The following is a 21,229-nucleotide window of genomic DNA, read 5'->3' as shown; positions in this document are numbered from 1 at the left end:
GAAAAAAAAATCAAATCTTCTCTAACAAAGTATACTACGGCTTTTACTCCCAAAACAAAAGAGAGTTACAAACAAATTAATATAGAGGTTAGCCATGCCACCAAAGAAGAATCAAACATCTGACAAAAACAAGGCTAAGGCTAAGGCCAAAGCTGCCGAGGATAAAACCTTTGGTATGAAGAACAAGAACAAGTCGAAAAGAGTTCAGCAACAAATCAATCAAATGCAAGCTGGTATAGATGGAGGTTTGGCAAAGAAAAAAGAGGCAGAAGCCAAGCGGAGAGCAGAAGAGAAGAAGGCCGCCGAAGAAGCCAAAAAGGAAGCCGCAAAGTTGTTTGGTATCCAACAACAAAAAGTACCCTTTGGAGTTGATCCAAAATCCATATTATGTGAGTTCTTTAAACAAGGACTATGTACAAAGGGTAACAAATGTAAATTCAGTCATGACCCTAATGTAGGAAGAAAAGATGCCAAGAAAGATCTTTACACCGATGCTCGTGAGGAGAAAGAGGCAGATACTATGGACAATTGGGATGAAGAAAAGTTGCGGAGTGTTATTTTATCGAAGCACGGTAATCCCAAGACCACCACTGATAAAGTTTGTAAACACTTTATTGAAGCTGTGGAGAATGGAAAGTATGGTTGGTTTTGGGTTTGTCCAAATGGTGGTAACGAATGTAAATATAAACATTCCTTGCCACCGGGTTTCGTTTTGAAGACTAAAGAGCAAAAGAAGTTGGAGAAACTTGCTGCAGAGAATGAACCAAAAATATCTTTGGAAGAGTTTTTGGAGTTGGAAAGAAGCAAGTTGGACAAGAGATCATTTACTCCAATAACGGCAGAGTCGTTTAGACAATGGAAGATTGGACAAAGATCGAAGCGAGATAACCAGAGGAAAGAAGCAGAAAAGAAGGGTAAAAGACCATTAACTGGAAGAGAAGTTATTTTGGAGAAATTCTCTGACAAATATTATACAGAGGAAGATGACGGAAATGGTGAATCTTGGGACTTGTCTCAATTCAAACCACAGCAATCAGATGATGGTAATGAAAACATCAAGGATTACGGTGATGGAAGCAATGCTATGGAATATTATCAAGAAGGAAATGATAGTGAAAAAAATGGCACTGCAAACAACAGCGTTGAAGAAACCGTGCAGAGTCTAGAAGGGAAAATCAAAAACGAAAAGTTTATGTGTGATAGTAATGAAAAGCAGGCAGAGCAAACAGAGCAAACAGAGCAAACAGAGCAAACAGGAGCTGATAATGTTGAGAATGCTACTGTGGACACTGCCGCAAAAGTAAATAATGGCAATCTAGCGGCTGCTGATTCGTAAAAATCGTTTCTAGCTATACATATATATAAATATATATATTTCATTCAATAAAACTCAATCCAGGGCCAGGTCTAAGGCCTCGTCAACTTGAGTGTGGAGCATTTTAAAAAATTCTTTATCATCATCTGTAAAAAAATGAATTGTAGTGTTGGTGTTTTTGAGCATGTAAAGCGCAACAACAGTTCTTCGTATCCAGTTGGCACCTTTCCTATCCGTTTCCTCTATCTCTATATAGCCAGGAGAGTTGCAAATCAAATCCAACTCGTCCTTTAATTCTATATTTTGAGGGGTATTCTTGGGAGCTCGTTGCCTGCGAGGAGGAAGTGGTGGTAAACCTGCACCCACCATCCATTGACCATCAGAAGAAACATTAGAAAATAATGGCCTTCTGTCTATGGAAGTATTTGCCGAATTCGGTTGAAAACTGTTTTCGGCTAGCAAATTGTCATCAAACATATTTTCATCTGACCCTTTCTGTATCGAATTGGTCTTGTGGTCTAGTGATGTGCCTTTTAAATTTTCGGGCTTTTTGGGCTTTTTGGGAAGTGGGGGCATTGTCTTTTTAGGTGATGTCACAACTGTATCCAAGTCTATCAAGTTTGGGGCTTCTTGTACAGACGATGACGAAGAAGCTCCAAAAACTGAATTCGAAGTAGAAGTCGAAGCGGAACCAGAAGCATTGACTGGTTTTTCTGGATTCTCTCTAGTTGGTATAGTTAAATTCTTTTCGTTTAATTTCCTCTTGGTCGAATTCGTTTGCTTCTTGGCTAGTAGCCGCTGTAATTCATCAAAGATGTACCAATCGTCATAATCAGAAAAAGAATTTTCTACAAACCGTATATTTATCGACAACACCTGGTTTGGAAATAATTGTGCCAAATCCACGTATGCCTCGAGATCTTGCTCTCCAGAATCACCCAAGCAAATAAACTTTTTTTCTGGAAAATCTTCCAAGATCTTGTCCAACGCCAATTTTTTCCGGGAATGTGATGGCTCGATCAAACTAGACATTATATTGCCAACCCATTTTTTTAGGTGCACCGATCCTAGTGGTAACCCAGACAGCTTAAAATACAGTTGTATCGAAGTGAACAACTGCCAAGGTGAGTTTGAAACATAGAAAAAGCTAACGTCTTTTTTTTTGCACAACTCGTTGTAGAAATTAACCACCAGTGGAATGGTCCATGTTTCGTAGTGCTCCACGAGTAGATTTTGAAGCAATAGTCGTTTATCGCCAACAATTCCTGTTTTTTTCACAGTATCATCAATATCGCTAATAATTCCAATTCCACCACTAGGATAAACCAATACTTCTTGGAATGCAAATACCGTTTCTGCCATTGTCGAAACCGCCTGCACGACTGATGGTTTATAGTCCACTTGTATTGAAATTGCAAAATAACCTCTATCATCGGTTTTTACTAAAGCATCCGCAACTTCTTGATTCGGGTTTTCTGATCCAATTGTAATTTTTATCTCTGTATTGGGAATTGACTTTGCAAAAAATGCAGCTAGTCGGTCTTTCATCACATCTTCCGACGAGGGAACACCGTCCCTGGACATCATACTTTTCTCTGATTCCAAAGAAGCTATTGAACCAGCATCAGATGATGTTGGTGAATCGTTATTGAATGTATCCTGTCCCAAACTAGAGTCTGTCCTGAGTTGTTCCAACTCTTGATTTGCACTAAAACTGTCCCTTTGTCTCATTGATTTTTTTATAACTGTAAGAATCATTCGATTTCGTCGATTGGTTAACAGACCTGGTGCCGATACCCAGCCAGCAATATCTACATAATACTTGTTTTCAAAGAGCCTGGTGTACGTGGGATATAGTTGTATCTTGGTGTCCTTCGGTAGCACTATCCTTCCTTGTTCATCATATATCTCGCTGGGATTTGTAAATGCTTTTGAAGCGCCGGCAGCTAGCGAGGAAACCGATCCCGTTATTTTAGGGATGTAGTTATCCCTGGTTGTCTTTGCTAAGCCAATTATTCTCTGTCTTCGTGACATTTGAGGCGGTGTTGATGTCATTTGTAAAGAAAAGAAGGGGAGTAGGAGAAAAAGAGAGAATGGAAATTAAACAAATAAATTAAAAAATTAATAAATTAATCACAAGAAAATAAATGAAATAAAATAAAAAAATAAAAAATAAAAAATAAAAAATAAATTAAAATTTAGGAATAAAAATAAAAAAATAAAACTCGAACTGGAGACGCAACGAGATTCTCCAGCATTGACGTAATTGTCACCAATAGTTTTATGGAGACTAAAACCTCGCCAATTTCACTCAATACAGTGACAAAGATTGTAAACTTTAGATATAAAAACCACTTGGACATACAAATACATCCACATAACACGCTTCAACACGAATATAGACACATCTTCACTAGATATTGTCCATGTCACTAGACAATCTTTCAGTGGGTAATGAGTTGAAGGACTCCTACAAAACAACTTCGGGCTGGGTCAAGAATGGAATCAATTGGCTAGGAGACATTGACCTGTTCTATAGAGAGCGGGCTGACCTCGAGAAAGAGTACCTGACAAAACTAAAAGAATTGGCCAAAAAATACTTTGAAAAGAAATCCAAGTTGTCCGCCAACTTGTCTGTTGGTGACGAGCCGCAAATCACCCCGGGCTCGTTGGAGAGCGCCTCGTTGGTGCTTTGGACGGATGTATTGACGCAAACAGAGGCAATTGCAGAAGAAAAACTAAAATTGAGCACCGAGTTCCAAACCAAGATTGGTGATAACCTCGTGAGTTTGCGGAATAAATGTGATAGGATTGAGAAGCAGGTTCTGGCGATTAATGATTTTCTTGTCTCTGATAAAAAACGAGTCGAGGATGATGTTGCAAAGCTGAAAAAGGCGTATGATGCATTGTGTCAAGCAACGGAAAATGCAAGGGACAAGAACCAAAAGTCGCCAAGCGACAAGCATCAACGCAAGTTTGAGGAGAAACAGGTTGAGATGAATAATGGGAAAAACGAGTATTTGATCAAGATAAACGTTGCAAATAGGTTAAAAGACAAGTATTATTATCAGGATGTGCCTGAGATTTTAGACTACTTGCAGGAGTTGAACGAAGATAGAGTGGCTCTTTTGAATAAGCTTTTGAAGAATGCTTGCATAATTGAAAGAAACTCGTTGGACCGGGTCAAGGACAAATTGCACTTGGTCGATAAGACTATTGAACAAAATAATCCTAAATTGGATGTGGCGATGTTTATCAAACACAACACGGTTGCCTGGGCAGAGCCGCAAGATTTTTACTTTGTGCCTTGTTCAATCTGGCATGATGACGAAAGCTTGGTGGTCAAAGAGCCAGAACTCACCGATTTGAAGAAACGTTTGCAAATTGCATCCAATGAATATAGCAAATACGAGCAATCCTGTTTGGATGTAAAACAGACTTTAGAAGAGAGCACTGAGCGAAGAAAGCTGGATAGTGGAGATAATATTACTCTCAAATTCGATAACAATTTACAAAACTCTTTACGAATACTTGGCCAGTTCATCAAGGAGGACTCAAATAGAATCAAAAACGAGGTTGAAATTGAAATCATTCAAAATTTTGCCGGAGACAAGGATCTTAGGTACGTAGCTCCAGCAACGCTGAAAAAGTCACGTTTTGGATTCTTAAAGGGGAGTAAAAAGACTCATCACGCAAGCACCAACACGGGGGACGATTATGATAATTCCGACTCTCAGTCTATCAATACCATAAAAACTACACACACTTCTACATCACATCATAATGGTATATTCAATTTACGAAGAAATAAAAGCACCGCTACTACCGGTTCGAAGGCAAACGTAGGGGTTGCGACGGCAAGGGCGTTGTACGAGTACACTGCATCAAGCGCAGATGAGACAAGCATTTCACCCAGTGATGAGATATCGGTTGTAGAAGAAGACGATGGTTCGGGTTGGACGTTGGTAAATGGTTCTCATGGCCAAGGGCTCGTACCAACTACTTATATTGAAATTATCACTCGACTGTCTGGGAAAAAGCCCGCGCCTCCAGCTGTAGCGCCGAAAAGAGGTGCAAAGCGAATACAGTATGTTGAAGCGTTGTATGCCTATGCTGCAGATGGCGATGATGAATTGACGTTACACGTTGGAGATAAGATTGTATTGATTGAAGATGACACAGATGGAAGTGGCTGGACAGAAGGTGAGTTAAATGGCAAGAGAGGAATGTTTCCAACTAGTTATGTGAAAAAAGTATAGTTTTTAGTAAAAAAAAAAAATTTGAAATAATTTGGTAAGATGACTGATTTGAGCGGGTGCATCTATATACATATATAAGTCTTGCGTAAAAAAATGATGATAATATGTTTGTACTGAAAACTGTTTTTCATTTTCAAAGTGCTATTTTCAAGAGTAGTTGTAAAAAGATAAATTGGCCAAAGATCAGTATCTAGACCAATACTGTGTGATATATAATGCAAATCATTTACCCAAAACACTATGTAAAGCTCTCATCTTAACAAAATGGTGTATATACCCAGATTGCCAAAAAAACAAAAAAATAAAACCAAACTTCACCTTGTCTACAATAAATACTTTACACTTTTCCTTATATTTTATTATATATTAACAGAATATAACAACCGTTTCTTTATATTTTTTTTTTGGTTCTTCTACTTATATAGAATGTGACGAGAAATAAGTTATCCAAAGCATGAGCATTAATTGCTTCCCAATCTCTTAAAACTCAACCATAAGTCTGCTTTCCTTCATCAAATATTTTTGCTCCACTATAATTTTACTGTAAAAAAGAAAAATAATTTAGTGGATCTCACCTGGAATCTCAAAAACAACCTGTTTACCGGTCAACTTTGAGTATAATTGTTGGAATGAGTCCAATTTGTAGTCAATAGCAGTTGAGTCCTTAGAGTCCAACAAGACCTTTTGGATCTTGTTACCACCAACCAAGTGTCTAACTCTCTTACCAACAATCTCGGTTGGGAACACAAGGTCTTCCAAGATTTTGTCGTGGACAGCGGTCAAGGTTCTTGATCTTGGTCTCTTTTGTTGCTTTCTTGCTTTTCTAGATGGTTTAGGGAGGATTCTTCTCTCTGCTAAAAAGACAACGTGTCTGTCTGGGAATTTCTTTTCCAATTCTCTGGTCAATCTAGTTTGGACTTTTCTGTAAGCAGACAATGATGGTGGTGGAACAAAGACAGCAAGAGCCTTTTTACCTCCGTTGACATCGATTTCCTTGATGGACTTGAATTGCAATGGACGCAATTCAGCCTTGAGGTCGGATTGACCCTCCAAGTCGATGAAAGCTTGAGCAACCTTTAACTCGAGCTCAGTTGGGTTTTCGCTAATGATCTTTGATGACATCCTGCCGTTTTGTAGTGAAATCTAAAGGTGTATGGAGGTTTCTTTTGTTCAAAGGCTAGGCCAAGTCAAGCAGTACTTTTCAACCTTTTGGACGCTTGAAACTTTTTTGATCACACTGGGATAGTAGATAATTTTTTTTCCCGTGTGTGTGTCTGTGTCTGTGTGTGTTTGTGTGTTTGTGTATAGATTTCACGTGACCATTGAAAAATTAGCGACTAGATGAGACAAGACTTTATAACTTCATTAGGGCTATACCTTTTTATTTCAAGATATACACGTGATAACAGTTTAAAGCTACAAAACTTTATACTTTACATAATTAATTTCTTCTCGCATTTTTATTTTCTTTTTTTTTTAATTAATTAGTCTTTACAATTTACATATACGCGAATGTCTTGCAGAGAGTTATATGCAAATTGGTTAAGGTAGATTTGCAACATCGAAATTCAAAGAACTGAAGAAAACCAAAAAAGCAGGAACAGAAATGAGTTCATCCAGTCTAGTGGGCATAGTATATGATATAAAGCCTTGAGCTTTACCAGATGTAGTTGTATGATTTTTTTTTATCAAAAAAGAAAAGAAAAGAAAAAACAAAAAAAAAAAAAAAGAAAAAACAATCTTTGTGCTAGAGTTGTTTTGTTTTTGTTTTTGTTTTTGTTTTTTTGATTGTTTGTTTGTTTTATATATTATGGTAGATACTGGAAACGTGTGACTCGGGCATACTTTTGGGTATGAAACCAATTGCAAATATTCGGGATATAGGATTTCAAAACTGTGGCCATATAATCGATATATGAAAATGGCGGTTTTCAGTTGGGGGCATTTACTAATTGTCAGTTAGTTATACAATTCATATTTTTCCTGATTCGTGTGTGGTTGGTGTTGTTTTTATTTTTATAGGTTGTTCTAGTTCTAGGTCTAATCTCTTTTGCATTTTCAAACAAGAAAAGGGTTTAGAAGGTTTTGTAGTGGCTGCAAAAAAATTAAAGTTGAAAAATATAAAATATAAAATATTAAAAATGAAAAATAATATTAAAAGTAAAAATAAAAAATAAAAAAAAAACAATAAAGAATATACGGAATATACAAAATAAATGAATATAAATAGAAAACTGGACTCGTCATCATATCAATAAATACTTCAAATAGAAGCTACTTAAAAAAAAAAAAACAGAGGAAGATGTAAAAAAAAGCTATTTCCCCTCCCCTCCCTACTCCTCCTCCTCCTCCTCCTCCTCCTTCTCTAAAAAGTAATAGAAACAAGTTAGGATAAATAGGGAAAATCTTGGTGAGCCGGACCTGGAAGAGAAACTGAAGAGCTTTAGTAGAACTAAAATAACTTTTATGGGTGTACCTATCTATCTCTACGTTTGATACTTGCACTTTTTACAAATACATATGCATGTTGCTTGGTATTGTTTTGTTCTTTTTTGTTTACCTGTCTTTTTTTCCAATTGCTTGTGGAAAACATATTGGTGATAGTAATCATTACTTTAGTGATGTTGCTACTGATTTGGACAAAGCTTCCACTGCGCAAGTTTATCCGATACCAGACATTTCCAATATTACATACTATACCTTGCCCGAGAGAAAGTCTTTGACACCGGAGAGACTTGCAGATATCTTCATTCGAAATGCGAAATCAGTGATTCATATATTGGACTCGAATACCACGATTGTTCCAACCGATCAAATTTTGAATAGTGATTCGCAGAAGTTATTGAGTCTCGATAATCTTTTTTACCTTGAGGTAAAGCATAACATTCTGCCAATTGGGTCTAATTACATCCCGTTGTCCTCGTGCGTCTCGGCGCGTGCATATAATCTGGAGCTTCCTTCAATTGGGGTATCGGTAACTCATCGTGTGGCAGTTGCTTCTAGATTCACAGTTGCGGTGGGATCAATGGTGGGTGTTGGCTACTTGTTGAACACAACGACTATTGCACTCTCTTTTGGTGATAATGTCAAGTTTAAATTAGCTACGGAAAGGTCAATCGAAACTTTAGCTGCTTGTTATCTGGTTCGAAACGAAGCGGCAAGGTTGTTTGGGTATGTGACGTTGTGGAAAACCGAGCCACTAGTGAGGGAAATTGCGTTTATGAATTGGAAGCAAAGCTGTTCAGGAGTGGGGAAAGAGGTGAATAAGAGAGAGAAAGGAGCTAGTGTTGTATTACAAAAAAGAGTCCAAAGAGGAGGACAAGTTGAAAATGGCGCTATGGGGATAGATGGTAGAGAAGAGAGACGTGTTGATGGAGATGGAGATGGAGGTGGAGATAGCATTGGAAGTGTTGTGGTTGGTGATTGGGGTATAGCTAGAACACAAACTTTACTAGGGAATGTGCCAATTGCAGTGTTTTGTAATGTTGGTTCGAGAAAAGAACTTATGTGTGATTTAAACAAAGGGAGTATAGCTGACCAATGTGGCCACGAAATGATGTGGAAAATATTGTACTGAGTAAACAACAAGTGTGAAACTGAAATATTGAGTAGCTGATGTAGTCAAAGCAAAAACATAAAATGATGAAACGTAGAAAATGTTAAAGGAAAATTAATGAAAAAAATAAAAAAAAATAAAGATAAACATAGAAAAAATAAAACCCTGCCCGGGACTCGAACCCGGAGTCTTCGCCTAGCAAAACTCCACTATAAATGTTTTTTTTAAATTTATTATAATAGGAGGGCGATGCTGTAACCTTTGAGCCAGCAGGGCGAGTCGGCTAAACGACGAAAAGTTTGTAAAAATTCTGTGCGCATGTGGTGTACTACAAACTTATATAGCTTATCAGATGCTCGTAACCATTACTGTTTTCTTTTTTTTTTTTTTTATGGTTATGTGAAACAGTACTGCTGCAGGTAAAAAAAAAAATTATAGTTGCCGTAATTTATCAATCCATCAATGCAATTTATGACACCGTTCATTTAAAAAGAAAAGAAAAGAAAAGAAAAGAAAAGAAAAAAAAAAAAAAAAAGGGGGGGAAGGGGGGTGTAGTGAGAGAGAAGTAATTGAAAAAAAGATCTCACTTGATCTATCCAACCTTTTTCGCAAATTAGGGTGGAGCTGGTAGTTGTGATTTGTATGTTTAGATGAGTACGGTTTTCACCTATAAAAAAATTGAAATAGCCCTTTGTAAGAGAGAAGGAGCTAAGCCCTTTCTCATATCCGAGTGATATATATATGTATATATATATGTATATGTATATGTATATATATACATATGTATATATTGCCCACACACAGCCTATGGTTTATCTTTCTTCCTTACCCGTGATAAATGTCAATTACCGATAACAATACATGTATAGCTGTTGGTCCAACTATAGATTGAGGCTTATGAAGACATCCCATTTTTCCATATAAAGATAGTGGCCAAGATAAAATAGGAATAAGATACAAGAAAAGAAAAAAGAAAGAAAGAAATAGAGAAAACAAAACTAAACAAAACAAAACAAAACAAAACAAAGAAGGCGCAATATTGAAATAACGTATACCGAAACAAGTAAGAATGTTGTCGATATTTGAGGAGGAAGAAAAAGAGAAGGAGGTGGTGGTGTAAGAGGCTGTGTAGATAGGTTGGTACTTGTTGATGTGTTTTCCTTAGTTTAACCATATATGGGTAAGTGGGATGAGTAAGGTGTAAGATTAAAGTGACGATAGCAAAGTATACGGGCTGTGTAAAAAAAAATACTTTACGAGGTTGAGAATTGTCTTGAACAATTAGACATTGTTGTTTTAAAAAAAAAAATGTAATGATATAATGTTTTGAAGTGATAAATGTATTTGTATCTCTATATATCTGTAGTTGTATCTTGTTTCTGAATTAACTAGTTGGCCCTTTTTCTGTCCTTCCTCTGCCCAAGTTAGCGGCGGAAAAAAAATGAAGAATGAAGGAGTTAAAGGTGCGATTGAGGTTTGAGTTACGTAAAAGTATAAATTGCATGTGAATGTGAATGTGAATGTGAATGCAAAAAATAAAGGGTATAAAATTTGGAAAGAGTAAGAGCTGTTGTACCGCGCCACGATCTTTTCGTTTTTTATTTTATTTTTATTTTATTTTTATTTTCATTTATTTTTTTTGTGTGTGTTTTCCTTTGGTGCAGTATATTCTTGTCTTCTCTTGCATAATGTACTGATTTCCGAAATTATTTTATTTTAATTTTAATTTTAATTTTAATTTTATTTTTAATTTTAATTAGGTAATAGTGAAAATGGATATATCTACACAAGTGTAAGAATTGCGTTAATGGGAAATGGTTATAAAGAGAGAGAGGGGGGGGAAGGAGAGGGGAAGGAAAGGAAAGGAAAGGAATATTACAATAACAATGCAATTCCGCTTTGACGTTTTAAAGCAATTGCCAACTCAAAACTCAATTTTCACTTGTTTTTTTTTCACTTGCTTTTTGAGTTTGCGATTACCCTTTATATTTATTTTTTTTATTATTATCGTTTTTCTTTTTTGTAGGTATTGAGATAAAGGAGTTGTCCAAAGTATTAATTAGAATGATATTACTTTTCCTATTTAGTCTTTGTTAGATTGTTAGTTTGTTTTTTTTTTTTTGCACTTTGACATCTCGAAATACGCTGGTTAGTTGCTCATTGGTCAATAATAAAGACCAAATAAAAAAAAAGGTAGATAGAACCCAAAGGATAATATAATGATGGTGGTGGTGATGGTGATGGTGATCAAGTTCTTAATGTCGCAAGAGTAGCAAAAAATAAAAAAAGGTATTCGTGTATCAAAAGTGTCGAGGACTTTTCTACATTTTTTCTTTTCCCTTTCTTCCTTCCTTTCGTCCTTCCTTTGTTATTCTTGTTGGTTTCCGCTTTCTTCATCATCTCCGACATCACCACCACTTTTGTTGTCGTTGAACAATAGATGGCCACCTAACGATACGGCTTCAAATACCGCAAACATTCTGCATTCATTCCATTTGCAAAGTGACGACATGTGTGTGTGTGGGGAGGGTAGGTGGAAGGTAAGAAACATAGAACATAGAACATAGAACATAGAGCAGAGTACAGGGCACAAAGTAGACAAAAAACTGAAAAACTGAAAAACAATGCAATTGTATTACTCTGTGGGCAGATGGTATACCATTGGATTGGCTGTCCAATCAATACAATATAATACAATATATATATGTACATATTGTATATTTTACATTTTTTCTTGGCGTTGTTTGTCTCTTTCGCTTTCTCTAGAGAGAGAGAGAGAAAGAAAGAGAGAGAAAGAGAAAGAGAAAGAGAGAAAGAGAAACGGGGCTGTGTAAAATTATGTAAGTATTGGGTTTATATTATGTAATCAACCATTTTCTTAAAGTACAAAGTACAAAGTACAAAGTACGAAATGATTATTGCAGAATCTCCGAATAGAGTACATTTACTTGACTGAAGCCTAAAGTAAGTAAAGCATAAAAGGTGTGTGTGATAAAGAGTACCAAAGGCTGTGGTAATGAATTTGATAATTGAGAATGATGGTAAGAGTGCCCAGCAAAAACCATTATCTGTTGTTGTTGTTTTTTCGGCATCCTTACGAGGTCCGTAATGGTTTATACTGTTGCGAGGAGGGAGCTTACTATCAAGGAGACGCAGACCCACAATGAGACAGTGCTTGGTTGAAAGAAGAAGCTTGCTCTTGGATTAATAAAGTAAATGGAATGAAAAAAGAAAGAAAAAAAAAAAATATTAAAAAGGGAATAATATCAATAATGACAATAACAAGTTTCCAATCCCTACCTACAGCTACAGCTACAGATACAGCTACAGCTACAGCTACGGCTACAACTCTTTCTGCCAGGGCATGTAAGTTATCATGTCTAATGGCAATGAAGGAAAAGACAAAAAAAAAAATTAAAAAAAGAAATGAAATGAAAAATCAAAGAAAAAATAAAAAAGAAGTGACTGCGCCCAAAGGGAAGGCAGCGGAAAGAAAGAGTGTGTGTGTGTTGTGTGTGTTGTGTGTGTTAGGGAGAAGGGAGTTGCACTCGACTTGTACTCGCCATAAAAAAAGAAAAAAAAACCACTAAAAACTACTGCAAAAGTAAGTCATGCTTGTTTCACTTTATTTCATATACAATTGTTATTGCTAGGAGTGATACCAGTGTAATGTGGTATATAGCAAACTCTGTTGGTGAAGTCAATGGGCTAGTTCCTTTGAACTTGTAAAAAGTTGCGTAGCACGGCTCAAGCTTTATACCATAGAGCAGCTGTGGGTTGTTCCTTGTTTCTTGTTCTTTTTTCAAATTGTTATAGGTTGCTGCTTATCGCTGATCTCTCTTTCCTTCCACCCTACCAAAAAAAAATGAAAATAAAAACACATAGTGAGTGTCTGTCTGTGTGGGTGTCTGTGTGTGTGTGTGTCTGTCTGTGTGAGTGTCTGTTGTAAGAGTGAATGCACAAGTCATTGATTGATTGATTGATTGAAAGACTTTTGGACGCTGCCAAATGTCTGATCCTAATTTTCAATATTTTTTTTATTTTTATATTTTTTATTTTATTTATTTATTTCTATTATTTTTATCTAATATTTTTTAAATATTTAAAACAGGAAGCTGTGCAGAGGGCTCTACAATTATCCTCCATATTTTTTTTTACAAACACAAAGCAACAAGAGACAAGAGACTTTTATACAAACACAACAGATTAGTAGTGCTAGCCAATATATACACATATATACATATATACATATATACATATATACATATATACATATATATTGCACGCTGAGAGCTTTTGAAAGGACAGAGCCAGAGAGAGAGAGAGAGAGAGATTGAGAGAGAAAGAGCCACACACAGGTCTACCCCTTGTCTCTATAAAACCAAAGCAGATTCTCACTAAACACTTTTCGCATTTCTCCATCTTAATTTTTGAAATTTTACTCTTGAATCTTTATCTCATACTTATTAAATACTTGCTTCATATATATATTACATATATATTACATATTTATTACATCTTTATCACATATTTATTTCATTACAGGTTTGAACATTCCACACAGGAGCAGTCTTCAAATAAATTGCATTTCACCAGACTACAGGAAAGTATATACATAGAGAGAGAGAGAGAAAGAGAAAGAGAAAGAGAAAGAAAGAAAGTACATCAGATAAACTTCAAAATAGGAGGGAAACAATTCAAAATACACCTAATTTGATAGCCATAGTCACACACATCTCTTTCCAACACATATCATATCATAAACACTTTACAAAATATGGCACCACGAACACGAGCAGAACGATTGGGCACAGCCCACAATTTGGAGCTTCCACAATACGACTATGAAGCAGACGACCAATCATCAACAAACTCTGCTTCGCCACTCCAGGGCGAAACAGCCTTGGATGCAGTCGCAGATGCAGAGGCAGATGCAGACCAAGATCAAGATCAAGATCAAGAGATTGAAAAAAGTGCACAGGTGAGCAAGTTGAAAAAGGACCACGTCGTTGAAGACCACTACCCTATAGACAACTCAACAGATGAAGGACCTGCACTCTCCTCAACTGCTCCTCAGCAACACCGCCCATTATCCAAAAAACCCACAACAACGCTATCCTTGGGAAGACCACTCTCGCGAATTTTAACATCAACCATGTCACATAAACACATGCAAGACTGCAAGATCTCACCAGAAGAATTGACACCACTTCATGACCCAAAATCATTGAAATATCTCTACCACTTGGGAGGCTTTGATAAACTCTTGGGACTCCTCGATACAACAAAAAGGGGACTAAACGACTCGGACACCCAGGACTTTGAAAGACGAAGATACAATTATGGTGTAAACAAGTTGCCACAACGTGTCTCAAAAACTTTTTTCCAACTATGCTGGGAGGCCATGAAGGATAAAGTGTTGATCATCTTATCCATTGCCGCTGTTGTCTCTTTGGCATTGGGACTCTATGAAACATTTGGCAGTGGAACCCAATACGACGACGAAGGAAAACCATTGCCAAAAGTAGACTGGGTCGAAGGTGTGGCAATCTTGGTGGCTGTATGCATAGTGGTGATTGTTGGTGCAGCAAACGATTACCAAAAAGAACGACAATTTGCCAAACTAAATGCAAAAAAGGAGGATCGCGAATTGATTGTGGTGCGAAACGGCGAACAAAAGCTAATCTCCATTTATGACTTGCTCGTTGGTGACATCATCAATTTGCAAACTGGTGATATCGTACCCGCAGACTCAATCTTGTTCCAAGGTGAAGTTGAATGCGACGAAAGTGCATTAACCGGTGAGTCAGCAACCATCAAAAAAGTCCCGGTAGAGGAAGCAATGTCCATTTACGAAAACAACTTGCCCACAGATGAAGATATAGGAAGCCAAAAAATCAAGTTGCGTGACCCATACCTAATATCGGGAGCAAGAATCTTGTCGGGTTTGGGAAATGCCGTTGTTACCGCAGTTGGGAAAAACTCCATCCATGGCAGAACTATGCTCAGTTTGCATGTCAAAGCGGAAACTACCCCAATGCAAGAAAGATTGGACAATTTGGCAGAAGGCATCTCCAAATACGGATTCTTGGCAGCCCTTGTTTTGTTTATCGTTTTATTCATCCGCTATTGCGTAGATATCGCACCAGGCGGAAGTTTTCACGAATTACCATCAGCTGAAAAGGGTAAAAAATTTATCGATATCATCATCACTGCAGTCACAATTGTTGTGGTTGCAATCCCCGAGGGCCTTCCACTTGCAGTGACTTTGGCATTGGCCTTTGCCACAACTAGAATGGCACAGAATGGTAATTTGGTGAGAGTGTTGAAGTCTTGTGAAACAATGGGTGGAGCAACTGCAGTTTGCTCTGACAAGACTGGTACCTTGACGGAAAACAAGATGAGAATTGTTCGAGGCTTTTTTGGATTGAAAGCAGATGGCTCTCTTTTAGAGTTTAATGATACTGCTGACAATCAATACGGGGAACCAACTGCTGCTGAAGCCAGCAACGAAATCACGCCCGAGCTCAAGACATTTCTTGCAACAAACATTACACTCAATTCAACTGCATTTGAAAATTCTGAATACGATGAAACAAAGGCCAATTTGGCTAAACAGAGACCACGTCAAAAGTCCTTTTTCCGCAAATTGCTTAAAAATGGTGATAGCTCAAGCCAGGATGCATTGGCATTGGGAGTACAGGAAGAGCCTTATTTGGGAAATAAAACTGAGTCGGCATTATTACTTCTCACTAGAAACGTTTTCCATTTGTTTAATTCCAAAACTCTTGACCAAATTAGACGTGAAAGCCATCATGATGTCGTTCAAGTTATACCATTTGAAAGTTCAAGAAAATGGGCAGGTATCGTTATGAAGATTGAAAATGGGTACAGAGTTTATGTCAAGGGTGCAGCTGAGATTATTTTCAAAAATTGTGGATTCGAAAATAACACCGCTGGTGACTTGATCAAACTCGATAGAACCAAGCGTGATGACGTGTTATCAAAGATTGATGAGTATGCAAATGATGCTCTTCGTGCTATTGCCTTGGGCCATCGCGACTTTGTTGGACTAGACTCTTGGCCACCCCTGGAGTTGGCATCAAAGGACAATCAACAAGAGGCCAACCCACTGGCGTTGATAAATGTTAGCGCAAGCGCTAGTGAGATTAAGAAGCAATTTATCTTGGACTCGCTTGTCGGTATACAAGATCCATTGAAACCAGGCGTGGCCGAAGCTGTTCGCAAGTGTAAAAAAGCAGGTGTCACCGTGCGTATGGTTACCGGTGACAACTTGAACACGGCAAAAGCCATTTCCAAGGAATGTGGTATCCTCACATCTGATGATTTATCCAACGAGTATGCATTTATGGAAGGTCCCACCTTTCGTAAATTGTCATTAAAAGAGAGAAACAGAGTTGTGCCCGAGTTGAGAGTGCTTGCTAGGTCTTCGCCAGAAGACAAACGAATTTTGGTGGACACTTTGAGAAAGCAAGGCGAGGTTGTTGCTGTTACCGGTGACGGAACAAATGACGCTCCAGCATTGAAGTTGGCAGATGTCGGATTTTCTATGGGTATTGCTGGTACTGAGGTTGCAAGAGAAGCCTCGGATATCATCTTGATGACCGATGACTTTACAGATATCGTCCAGGCAATCAAGTGGGGTAGAACCGTGGCCTCGTCCATAAAGAAATTTATCCAGTTCCAGCTTACCGTTAACATCACTGCGTGTATGCTTACATTTGTCTCTGCTGTTGCGTCTTCAAAGAATCAATCGGTCCTTACTGCAGTGCAATTGCTTTGGGTTAATTTGATTATGGATACTCTTGCTGCATTGGCTTTGGCTACAGATAAACCAGATGATTCTTTTCTTGACAACAAGCCTGCAGGTCGCTCTGCTCCACTCATTTCAACTTCAATGTGGAAAATGATTCTTGGTCAATCCGCCACACAATTGGTCATTACATTTGTTCTTCATTTTGCTGGCCAGCAACTCTTTTTTGGCTCAAACTCACACATTAGTGATCATCAAAAGAAGCAATTGGATGCCATGACATTCAACACATTTGTTTGGTTGCAATTCTGGAAATTGTTTGTTACTAGGAAACTAGACGAGGCCGATGACGTGACAACCGTCCGCGGAAGGTTTACATTATACAATCTTAACTTTTTCTCCCATTTGTTCCGTAACTGGTACTTTATTAGTATCGCACTTATTATCGGAGGCTTTCAAATTCTTATTATGTTTGTTGGTGGTGCTGCTTTCTCTGTTGCAAGGCAGACCCCTGGTATGTGGGCAACAGCGATATTGTGTGGTTTCATAAGTATTCCCATGGGTTTGATAATTCGACTCATTCCTAATGTTTGGGTCGAAAAAATCTTCCCTACACGTGCATTCAACAAGTTTATTTATATTGTTGGTTTTGGCTGGTTGAAGAAAAAGAAGAAGTTTGATGAAGAAGAAGATGATGATGACGAAAATAGAGAAGAGGCGATAGGAACAGAACCCATTAGAACAGGGACTGGAACTGCAACCAGAACTGCAACCAGAACTGCAACGGGGATGGGGGAAAGAGAGATAGATGAACATGAATTGCAAGACAAAAAAGTTACACTGTAGCAATAGCGCTTCAGCTTTTAATGCCAGTGATATAGTTTAAAAGTCATTACATTATTATTTTTTTGGTTCTGATTTAATCAAACATTGTGGCCATGAATATTTTTTTTTTGGTTTTATGATGAAGTTACGACACGAAATGTTCTTGTTTTTTATTTATATAGAATTTGCAAATAATGAAAATATTTCTTAATCGGGCATTTTTTTAGAAGTTGCAAAAGTACCTGTGGCGTATGTTTTCACTCTATCCTTGATTACACGGAACCCCCTTGATGATGATGATGATGATGATGATGATGATGATGATGATGATGATGATGATGATGATGATGATGGGGGAGAGTGGTATGTTTTTTTTAGGAACACAAAAGAAAATGAAGGAAAGAACGTGTAAAAAATCGTATGGGAAATTGTGGAGACGTTTATTGTTTCATTTTAGTAATTGTGTTTGGCCAAATTTTCTTCAAAGCTTTTCCTTTCTTTCTAAGAGTTGTTTCTGAGCTATATCTATTTTACCACACACTAATATTTTTTTAACTGAGTCACTATGTGTCAAAGTAAACCATTTCGATATATATATAAGCTTTCTCTTGATCTTTGACTGGACATATTACTCAACTGTTTTCCTTTTTCCTTTCTCCTTTTTTTTTTGTATTTCATAGATTCTCATGTCATTTTCCTTTAATGAAAAAAATGTACCCCCATTTGTATACGTATATAAATGGGTGGTTTCATTTCTTGGTTCAAGAGGAAATATTCAAAAATAAAAAAAAAAAAAATAATAATAATAATAATAAAAAAGAGAACAAAAAAAAGGAACTCGATTCGCCCTTTTTGTAACTAAAATGCTAGATTCCACATAATTTAGTTTTAAGATTAAATTCTCTTATACAACAAGATAATCTATATAATCACACCAGCTATATTCTGACCCTCATATATTTCCCCAATTCCATATGAGCAGTGGCCTTTATAATACAGCGGAAGATATAGACCCGTGGTCGTCAGCATCGAAATGGAATGATGATCCTGACCCTCTTTTATCGGCTGCAACCGATAGTCTTAATCTCGGCAGCAACAATAATAATACTAATAATGATAGTCACAACAACGATACCAACAAACCGTCAATTGGTAAGTCCCAGTTTCCTTCACTTTACCTCACCTCGTCACAATTACTCCAGAAAGATTCTCTTGAACCACGTCTGAGCAAAAATAACACAATCTCAAATATTCCCCAATCATACGAACAATTACATTCTGAGTTGTTGAATAAACTCACAACCATCAACGACTTGGAGTACCATATATTAGACAATTTAATTGAGCTAGGATATTTGACGACATACCAGAAATCAAGGATACTTGATGCTGTGTACGACAATGACCTTTTGCCAATTACATTAAGTCAGAATTTCTACCAGATTTTAGGCTTGATTGCATTAGAGATTGACGTTCCCGGCTCTGGTGATTACGTTACTCTCCAGTTCCGTCGGAATAATTTACCGGAACTTCCAGAGAAATTTGTGCAGAAGATTAGAAAAGAAGAAGAAGGTATTATCAACGATCCCTTAATGGCCAATAGTTCTCGACACTTGGGTGGTACTGACAATGACGAAGATGAGAACGAGATTAAAGACGAAAATGGTAACCACAAAAGCAAAACCAATAATGACAACGACTGGTCGGGACAAGTTATTCAAAACGATCCCGTTCTTACAGACCACTCAGAGTCTCAGCATGTATTGTCTGGAACCGAGCCAGGGGGTGTAGGAGCAAGTAATGATATTCCAATTGATACGCAATACATTGAAAAATACATCGAGGGTATCCGGGATGAATTTAAGCCACTATTACTGGACCAAGATCCTATAAAGATCAAAGAAGTACCAGAAAAGGAAGGCTTATTGTTCAAACACATCAATTATATTATTTCTCATTCATTAACCTTGGGAAAAAGTGGCATATCAGGACAAAAAAAAGTAGTAAGAAGATATTCTGATTTTGCATGGTATGTAAGAGCACCAAATATGGCTATTTAATCACTTGCTATAATTGCGAGATTCTTTATGATGATATTGATTCTTTGTTTTGGCTTTCTTTCTTTCTTTCTGTTTTTTTTTTGGTTATAAACAATACTTGAATGTTATACTAACTTTTGAATTTTATTATTTTCTTTTTTCTAGGTTGTTGGAGTACTTGTTGCAAAAATATCCATTTAGGGTTATCCCAGGTTTGCCGCCAAAAAAGTTTTCAGGTATGTCTATCATCGATTTGAGCAATAATGAAACAGTTGGCGTTATTGTTGTATTCCTCTTTTTCTTTCTTCTTTCCTTTTCCTTTTCCTTTTCCTTTTCTTTTTCTTATTTGGTACAAAACAAGAATACTAATTGACTATAGTAGGAGCTTCTCCTGATTCGCAGTTTTTGCAACGGCGTCGTCGTGGGTTACATAGGTTTTTGAACCAATTGATCAAGCACCCTGTTTTCAAAGAAGAACCTATTGTGCAGTCATTTCTAACCGTCCCTACAGATCTCACTACTTGGAAAAAGCAGGCTAAAATTGATTACTCGTTAGAGTTTAAGGGACGGAAAATAGAAACAGATTTCATCAACGTGATATGGCCAGCAATTAGCGAAGAGTTTTTGAGAAATTGGACCAAGGCAGAGCAAAATATCAAGAGTATTATTGAGAGATGGACGAAAATAGTCATTATTGTTGAGAGACACGAAAGAAGACAACAACAGATGAGCTTTGATAACCTGCGGTTTGTTGATATTGCCAATCTGTTTAAAACTTTGGACTTGGCTTTATATCCAATGGAAAAATCATCGTTTTTGCAGAGCAACGATATCGGTGAAATCAACTCGGGTTTGTCTTCTGTGGCGAATCTTTATACAAAGTCTTCTCAGTTGCTCATAGATGACAGCTTTCTCATCAATACAAAAACACTTGAAAAATTGAAAAACTATATGGACTACCTTTACTCATTGCAAGAGTTGTTTGAAAGAAGTAAACGGTTATCAAGTAATGAAATTGAAGTTCTCAACAAGAGAATCAAGGAAAACGAGTCCAAATTCAAGAAACTTGTATCGGAAGAGAATGCAAATAACTCTCGTTCTCCAGAGGTGACACGGTTGAGGCAATTGATTATAAATGACAAGCAAGAGATTTTCCAGCAGCTCAATAAGGACTGGTTGATTAAGCAATGTTGTTTCAAAGAGTATGTTATGTTTCAGGAAACACAATATTTGATCAGCGAGATTTGGCTTGAGTGGTGCAAGGACAGATTGAAACTTCAGGAGAAATTGGTTGCATTGTATGACAACGTTAACAATGAACTTTTGAGTGATATGCCTACAAGTCGTTGATTGTGCTGTGGGAGAATAGAAAAAACTAGAAATAAAGCTGAGGTGGTTATCTACGCAAACATTGGTGATATTTTTCTGGTGGTTTTTTTTTTTTGTTTCTTTACTTTATTT

General features: G+C 37.1%; 7 protein-coding genes and 1 non-coding gene across 8 annotated transcripts; 5 read left to right on the top strand and 3 right to left on the bottom strand. All coding sequences in view use genetic code 12, as the record gives it.

The window, feature by feature from the left end:
- Positions 1-94: 94 nt before the first annotated feature.
- Positions 95-1,336, top strand: TMA46 (Translation machinery-associated protein 46; the record flags this gene model as incomplete). Its single annotated transcript, XM_061119350.1, has 1 exon — positions 95-1,336. The coding sequence occupies one exon, from the start codon at positions 95-97 to the stop codon at positions 1,334-1,336; it is 1,242 nt and encodes a 413-aa protein (XP_060975333.1).
- Positions 1,337-1,390: 54 nt separating this feature from the next.
- PVL30_002209 (uncharacterized protein) lies at positions 1,391-3,349 on the bottom strand (the record flags this gene model as incomplete). Its single annotated transcript, XM_061119349.1, has 1 exon — positions 1,391-3,349. One exon carries the CDS (start codon positions 3,347-3,349, stop codon positions 1,391-1,393), a length of 1,959 nt encoding a protein of 652 aa, XP_060975332.1.
- Positions 3,350-3,741: 392 nt separating this feature from the next.
- On the top strand, positions 3,742-5,574 carry bzz1 (the record flags this gene model as incomplete). The annotated part of the gene is made up of 1 exon (XM_001527301.2): positions 3,742-5,574. One exon carries the CDS (start codon positions 3,742-3,744, stop codon positions 5,572-5,574), a length of 1,833 nt encoding a protein of 610 aa, XP_001527351.2.
- Positions 5,575-6,135: 561 nt separating this feature from the next.
- On the bottom strand, positions 6,136-6,696 carry RPS7A (ribosomal protein S7A; the record flags this gene model as incomplete). Its single annotated transcript, XM_001527300.1, has 1 exon — positions 6,136-6,696. The coding sequence occupies one exon, from the start codon at positions 6,694-6,696 to the stop codon at positions 6,136-6,138; it is 561 nt and encodes a 186-aa protein (XP_001527350.1).
- Positions 6,697-8,094: 1,398 nt separating this feature from the next.
- PVL30_002206 (uncharacterized protein) lies at positions 8,095-9,151 on the top strand (the record flags this gene model as incomplete). The annotated part of the gene is made up of 2 exons (XM_061119348.1): positions 8,095-8,108; positions 8,194-9,151. 2 exons carry the CDS (start codon positions 8,095-8,097, stop codon positions 9,149-9,151), a joined length of 972 nt encoding a protein of 323 aa, XP_060975331.1.
- A 140-nt stretch (positions 9,152-9,291) lies between these two features.
- PVL30_002205 lies at positions 9,292-9,406 on the bottom strand. Its single transcript has one exon. It is a non-coding gene; the product is annotated as a tRNA-Arg (tRNA).
- Positions 9,407-13,907: 4,501 nt separating this feature from the next.
- PMC1 (plasma membrane calcium) lies at positions 13,908-17,750 on the top strand (the record flags this gene model as incomplete). Its single annotated transcript, XM_001527298.1, has 1 exon — positions 13,908-17,750. One exon carries the CDS (start codon positions 13,908-13,910, stop codon positions 17,748-17,750), a length of 3,843 nt encoding a protein of 1,280 aa, XP_001527348.2.
- Positions 17,751-18,703: 953 nt separating this feature from the next.
- Positions 18,704-21,118, top strand: PVL30_002203 (uncharacterized protein; the record flags this gene model as incomplete). Its single annotated transcript, XM_001527297.2, has 3 exons — positions 18,704-19,758; positions 19,934-20,004; positions 20,151-21,118. 3 exons carry the CDS (start codon positions 18,704-18,706, stop codon positions 21,116-21,118), a joined length of 2,094 nt encoding a protein of 697 aa, XP_001527347.2.
- Between the last annotated feature and the right edge of the window lie 111 nt (positions 21,119-21,229).

This window comes from Lodderomyces elongisporus, chromosome 2, assembly GCF_030384665.1.
Source record: "Lodderomyces elongisporus chromosome 2, complete sequence".
In the NCBI taxonomy this organism is placed as follows: Eukaryota; Fungi; Ascomycota; class Pichiomycetes; order Serinales; family Debaryomycetaceae; genus Lodderomyces; species Lodderomyces elongisporus.
This window is presented reverse-complemented; position numbering and strand designations above follow the sequence as displayed.